This window comes from Vulpes vulpes, chromosome 13 (genome assembly GCF_048418805.1).
Source record: "Vulpes vulpes isolate BD-2025 chromosome 13, VulVul3, whole genome shotgun sequence".
Classification (NCBI taxonomy): domain Eukaryota; kingdom Metazoa; phylum Chordata; class Mammalia; order Carnivora; family Canidae; genus Vulpes; species Vulpes vulpes.
This window is the reverse complement of record NC_132792.1, coordinates 27,479,382-27,486,707: the sequence shown is the minus strand read 5'-3', so window position 1 is coordinate 27,486,707 and position 7,326 is coordinate 27,479,382. Positions and strand designations below refer to the sequence as shown.

At 42.2% G+C, this 7,326-nt stretch overlaps 1 protein-coding gene across 1 annotated transcript in view; it reads left to right on the top strand.

Moving 5' to 3' along the window:
• Positions 1–260: 260 nt before the first annotated feature.
• Positions 261–7,326, top strand: part of TRHR (thyrotropin releasing hormone receptor) — a 44,343-nt gene continuing 37,277 nt past the window's right edge. The window contains exons 1-2 of the mRNA XM_025993354.2: positions 261–375; positions 951–1,824. Of these exons, the coding sequence (XP_025849139.2) occupies positions 1,036–1,824 (789 nt within the window). The 5' untranslated portion in view covers positions 261–375; positions 951–1,035. The remainder of the gene's footprint in view (positions 376–950; positions 1,825–7,326) is intronic.

Here is a 7,326-nt window from a genome sequence, read left to right as displayed (position 1 = left end):
TCGGCGGCACCTCGAAGAGGAAATCCTCCCGGGGGAGGAGGTGCGGGAGCGGGAGGCCCGGCGGGCGGCTGGGCGCGCGGGGTGCGGGGCGCGCAGCGGGGGCGCCCGTCAGGGGCCGCCCAGGATCCGACGGCCCCGCGGCTGCCCGGCTGCTGCTCCCGCTCGCGCTCCGGCTGCGGCTCCCGCTCCCGCTCCCGCTCCCGCTGCGGCTGTGCGCTCGGGCGGCGCTGGGCTGCGGCGCGAGGGCTCCGCGGGGCCGCGGTGCGGGCGCCGAGCGAGCCGACCAGACCTCCCTCCCGCGGGGCTGGAAACTTGCGCTTAGTCCGGCCTCGCCCGCCCGGAGAGCGCAAGGCAGCGAGCGCCGCGGACCGAAAGGTAAGAGAAGAAACTGGCCCCTCTCGGGAAGGGAGGGCAGGGGGCAGCGGGAACGGCCACGGCTCCCACTTGCGGTTTTGCAGCCGGGGGACCCCCCCGCGCCCCTCCCGAGAGCAGAGGAGGCGAACGCGACGTCGCTCCCAAGCTTCATCATTGAGCCTCCGGGCTTTCCCCGTCCCCGGTCCCGTTTACTTCTTTGCACTTTTCCGGGGCATCTGAGAGGTTCCCCTGTATCTTTCAGCTAGCAGATACTTCGTTTTCCCTTCCGGGAGCTCTTGCAAAATAGGGAGCTTCCTCGGTTTCTCTTAGGCGTCCCCCCGCCCCCTCCCCTCCGCCCCCCCCCCCCCCCAAGAGGAAACAGGTGCCTCTTGTTAAGCTGGTCAGGAACAGATCCTCCATCCTGCACGGGAGTTGGAATGAAGAGAGTTTTCAGAAGTGCCGGTGAGCCCTGTTACTGTAGACCCAGTATCAGGGAGGTGGAGGTGAAAGCAGAGGAACAGAGAGGTGCCTGTCACTGACTGGCTGCCTTTGAAATGGTGACGCTGTGAATGACTTTGGACTGTGACTCTTCACAGGGAGAGAGAACCACAGAGATAAAAGCAGGCCACCGGGAAGAGGATGTTTTGAGAAGTGTTTCAGAGGAACTTCAAGTCGGTAAAGATGGAAAACCAGACCGTAAGTGAACTGAACCAAACACAGCTTCAGCCAAGAGCAGTGGTGGCCCTAGAATACCAAGTGGTCACCATCTTGCTTGTGCTCATTATCTGTGGTTTGGGCATCGTGGGCAACATCATGGTAGTCCTGGTGGTCATGAGAACCAAGCACATGAGGACCCCCACAAACTGCTACCTGGTGAGTCTGGCCGTAGCCGATCTCATGGTGTTGGTGGCTGCAGGCCTCCCCAACATAACAGACAGTATCTATGGCTCCTGGGTCTACGGCTATGTTGGATGCCTCTGCATCACTTACCTCCAGTACTTGGGCATTAATGCATCCTCTTGTTCAATCACAGCCTTTACCATTGAGAGGTACATAGCCATCTGTCACCCCATCAAAGCCCAGTTTCTCTGCACATTTTCCAGAGCCAAAAAGATCATCATCTTTGTCTGGGCTTTCACATCCATTTACTGTATGCTCTGGTTCTTCTTGCTGGATCTCAATATTAGCACTTACAAAGATGCTATTGTGGTGTCCTGTGGCTACAAGATCTCCCGGAATTACTACTCACCTATTTACCTAATGGACTTTGGTGTCTTTTATGTTGTGCCAATGATACTGGCCACCGTCCTCTATGGATTCATAGCTAGGATCCTGTTCTTAAATCCCATTCCTTCAGATCCTAAAGAAAATTCTAAGACATGGAAAAATGACTCAACCCATCAGAACAAGAATTTGAATTCAAAGACCTCTAATAGATGTTTCAACAGCACAGTATCTTCAAGGAAGCAGGTAAGCAAACGTGAGCCACCAAGTCCACAGAAGAAATGTAGGATAGAGTTCCTTACAGGATGGGATCAACTTTGCCTTACTCAGCTGATGGCAAAATCAAAATACAATCATGCAAATGCTTCACAGTGTAAGCTTCTGATTTACATTATTAAATCCATCTCTAAAACAAATGAAGATCTAAAAATAGGTGGGGAGGGCGCCTGGGCATCTGCCATCAGCTCGGTCATGATCTTAGGGTCTTGGGATCAACCCCCAGTCAGTGGCTAGTCTGTTTCTCCCTCTGCCTCTCCCCTGCTCATTCTCTCTTTCAAATAAATAAATAAATAAATAAATAAATAAATAAATAAATAAATAAATAAAATCCTTAAAAAATAAAAATAAGTGGGGAAGATGTGACAGCACACCGTTAGGTATCAGTGTAGGTGTTGTGAAGATATTAAGGGAATAGAAACAGAAATTCTAGAAGTCCACTTTTAAAGAGTTTGTGACTCTCTGAGAAATGTTATCAAAATTTTTGTACCATTTGTGGCTTCTGTGGGGAGCAGCTAGATATCTTTAAGAATTCTATGGCATGACAAAGATTTGATAAGATAGTTTGAGAAAGATGAGTCAAAGCAATAATGAAACTTCTCCTACCATCCTACAGCTGCACACTGAGGTATATAACTGAGAGGGGCTCCTGGTCTTGGACTTACTAGTTTTAGGGAGGAACGATTCTATCACCCTCTCCTCCAACAACCTACAAAGTGTCCCAGCACGCAGAAACTGTAAATGCACCCTGCTCAGGCCATGTTCTGATAAAAAGGCTAACACCAAGCTCAATTCATTTGTTACAAGGAATGATTAGGTTTTTTTTAACTGTGTTTCTCCTGATAAGCATAACTAAAAATGACTTTATGCTTTCAGATCACCAAATGTGGATGTGGTTACAGCTGAATAGTGGTTTTACTGGTGGAACTTTGTTATAGTAGACAAGGTTTATGAGACAATATAGAAATAAAATACTGTTATGTACATACTCAGCCATAGTTACACAATTGTTCTAAGTTATTTAATGAACTTAGCTTTCAGTTCCTTTTCCTTCTTTGCTAAACAGAATAAACACATAGTAAACATTTATTCTCATAGCTGAAAAAGAATACTTGAAACTGACAACACTGGCTCTTTCTCTCTCTTTTTTTCCCCTGCAAGCAAGACAATTCTTCCAGTGTGCATAGATAGAAACTGAGCATACTTTTTAAAGTATGCCTGTGGATTATACATGCTATTACTTCATAAACTCTAGATTAGCTCATAGATGAAGAATTTTAATTGGAGATATGGGCATGCACTGAAATTACTTACTAATAAGTGTGGGTATTGTAGATATAAATGAAATGAATAAGAAACTCTAACTTAAAAGGGGAGTATACACCATTTTAAATGATACTGTGAGATTTGATTTGCAGAACATTTATTATTAAAGGTATCTCGATACTGGACAGGGAAGACCTGAGAACTATTGCTAGCTCTTCAATCCCTATTGCTTTGGGTTTAGCAATGTTACCTAATACAAGGCATGTTTGGATCCATTACCCAAACTTGATTAAGGGAAATTTAGAGAGATCTGTTGACCATCTGCCAAGACAAACATTAACAAACACAGTAAGAAAGTAAAGAATATGTACATCTCAATTAGAGATCAACCATGGGTTAATGTCTGCAGCAAAGAAGGTCAGTGAGTAAATTTGTTCATTAGACTCCAATTTATATTCTTGTTATAAATTCTAAAAAAAAATTGGTCTAGCGTCCTTCTCAATTGTAGTCATTAGTACCTATCAGCAGTAATAATGTGCTTTAAATTGCTAATTATGTTACATGTTCACACTCCTATTTCAAAGCTGTTACAACCTCTTTATAGAGGCCGGTAGTAGAAGAAAAAGCCAGAGATTTGGTTTCAAACAGTCCTGGGCTTAAATGCTAGGGTTCTAATCAAACAGGATGACCTTTAATGAACAGAACTCTGAGTCTCAGTTTCCTAATCTAGAAAAGGAAGGTAAGTAACAGCATCCGGGGTTGCTATGAGGGTTCAATGAAACATCTCATGAAATGGAGTGGCAATTAAAACCTGACTGTTAATTAGCCTTCTTCCTAGTATTATAGTGTGTTGGCAACTGTAAGAAAAAATACATATTTGTTCCTTAAAATACCATGTGAATTCACCATTTAAGCACACTAGTTGTTGAACAGATGTGTATATGATAGAGGAACTTCTCTAAGGAACTTTTTAGGGATGCCTGGGTGGCTCAGTGGTTGAGAGTCTGCCTTTGGCCCAGGGCATGGTCCCAGGATGCTGGATCAAGTCCCACATGGGGCTCCTTGTGGGGACCCTGCTTCCTCCCTCTGCCTGTGTCTCTGCCCCTCTCTCTTTGTGTCTCTCAAGAATAAATAAATAAAATATTTTTTAAAAAATAAGATACTTTTTAGTAATTGAGGCATTTGGAAATGTATTCAGAGCATTTGTGTTTATCACAATAACATCACTGTCAAATAGCATTCAAGAGAGAGGGGGCACTAAATGTCCTGAAATTTGCAAGACAGTCCTCCACATGGAAGAAGTGCCCTGTTACAAATGCCAGTAATGCTCTCGCAGAGAAACGTGCAATGGCATATAAATCAATAAAATGCAATTAAGTAATATGTCAGAAAATTCAATCTTGATTACAGGTGGGATGGGAATTCAGAGAAGAGAAAGGAAATTGTGGGGCTAAAGGAATCAGAGAAGGCTCCATAGAAGAGGTGGCATTTGAGAAGGCTCAGAAAGGATGGAGCTGATTTGGAAAGTAAAAGTCCAGAGGACAGCCTCCATACAGAAAGGACGTGGCTGGGATGAGAATGTTCTATATTTGAAGAGGAGACAAAGAAGGGCACATGGGTGGGATTTTTATGGTGTTGAGTGATTTGGTTGATGAAAACGAGTGATATATCACTCGTGTACTGGGAGCAGTACAAAGAAAGATTGGACTAATAGGAGTGTGTGTGTGTGTGTGTGTGTGTATGTGTGTGTGTAAGAGACAGAGAAGAGACTGTGAAGGATCCCAACTATCAGACAGAGAAAGGAGTTTTAACTTCATGCGGGGGCAACAAATAATGAGGATGGTGAGCAGGAAGCAGCAGTGAGCAGAATGTTTTGGGGGGATGATCAATATGTGGATGAGACACATTTGGAGAGCAGGAGACTGGTGGCAGAAAGGCTACCTTGGAAATTGTTGGTAGTGGTTCAGGCCTGAGGTAATAAGATTCTCTATCAGGAGAATTTAAAGGAAAGTGTGAACCAGAGACATGTTTCAAAGAAAGAAAGGGTGAGGTGTGAGCATCATAGATGCACCAGCTGAAGACAGAACAGCATCAGGGCTCCGAGCCTAGAAGATACTAGTTCACTGATTGATGAGTCAGAGTGAGAACCATGCAGGGGAGCCAGCTTTGTCCAAAATCAATGTGCCTTTCATTTGGCATTTTTCTCTTCTAAAATTGTTCTTTTCTTAAATCTTCAAAAGGTTCAAACCCCCACCTCCTATAACCAAGAGTCTTTTATTTCAGTATCTCCTCGGCATTTTTTTTTCTTTCAGGCAAGTTTAATTTACATTTTAATAAATATTTTCTCTGGGACAGATCTTTCTAACCAAGTTATTAAAGTCAAATGTGCATAGCCTCAGAGAACTCCATTTAAAAAGGAAATAAAAGAGTATTTATATGTAAGGGACAAATGTGCATTTTTGTTTATTTTTAACTTGTATCCCCCATGTGGAAAATCCAGATCAGATCTTTTTTCCCTATTATTTAGAGATTCAGTTATATTTTAGGAAACTGACTAAATATTTGGCAAATTGAATGAAAGAAGCTACTCAAAATAATGGCTTGAAACTGTGTAGACAAAAGATTTATCTGACTAACTCTTTTGCTTTACAATTAGTTGCTTTGATATTGGTGAGATACAGATTAAATGATCCCATTTGTCACATTTCAGCTCTATCCACACAGTGCCAAAAAAGCCTGTCAGTTTAGTCTATTCCGATGTGGAGCGTATCTCTATTATTGACTGTATATTTCAAAGGAATTGATTGGATCCTTTGGTATTTTGGAGCCACAAAAACATCTTGGTAATAGACTATACCACACATACACACATTCAATGCAAATATTTGCTTTCCATAGGGTGTAGGGGTGTGCAGAATATTGTATGGAGCAGACTACCAATTTTCTTTTGCACTGAGTCTCCCTAATTAGTTCCTTTTTGTCTGGTGGGAGAACTGTGGAACAAAGTCCAAGTATAAGCTCCATGAGTTTATGGCAAATTTTTCATTATGGGTTTTATTTGACTAAAGAAGCCTTTAAAATACCAGTCTTTGTTTCCATAAATTTCTTACAAGCCTTCTACCTTAACAGGGGAACATTGCTCGCCCAAGAAACAAAAGAAGCTTTTCTTTTTAAAGCAATCCATGCCTTTTGTTGCTGTTGCTATTGTTACTGCTGATGATGATATAAAAGCAATCATGTGTATTATGGAAAACCACAGAAAATTAGGAATAAGGAAAAAAAGGCATCCCTTAACCTACCTCCCAAAACCGCAGTTCATTAGCATTTGCTTATATTCTTTTTCTTATGTTTTCATTTGGTCTTTTTTATATAATTACAGTAATATATATATGTACATGTATGTAAAATTTATACCCTGCCTTTACATAAAATGTTGAAATTAATATTCTCAAGGAAAATAGCAAAGTAAAAGAAAATGGGTAAGATTGAGTCAGTTTTTTCTTAGGCTTGATTTTCTCATCAATAAAAGATGAATAACAATTACTCATAGACTCTTTGTTCAAATACAATGAGATGCATGTGACAAAATTCATGTTTGTTCTCCTCTTGCCTGTTCTTTTCACTACCCTTCCCTCCAGCTTGTCCTTCTCACTGATCTCTGGCCCCTTTGGCAGTCCCGTAGGCATGATTGAGTGGTGCAATGGGCTCTTGAAAAATCAAGAAGAGAGATAAAGAAAGGGCTTATATACATGTTTTCTCTTCTCCCCCTCCCTCCTGCCAACTCTTGCCTCCAGTGCTATTTGCTTTATAAAGAAGAAACAAGGCAAACCCACTAAAACAGGAGGGAAAGGAGGCCTAACAGTAAACTATCCGGCAGTAGGGTGGTGTTTGGGAGGATAAATCCCTTAGGTTGTATGGGGAGCTTAACCATTCGTTCATCTTACCAGGCAAATTCGTGATACTAAACCCTCCAGCATCAGGCCTAAATTAGAGCTTTCTCAAATTTACTGGGACTTTAATCCATTTTTCATTTCTAATAGTTTTATTTATTTCATTTGTCTAGGTTCAGCTATACCCTTCACAATATAAAGGTCACTAAGAATGAAAAAAAGTGTGATTTTTGTCACTTAGCACATGGGTGTCTACGGGAGCCAGCTTATTATTATCATCAAAAAATAGCTTTCCATTTTCCCATTCACATCCTGT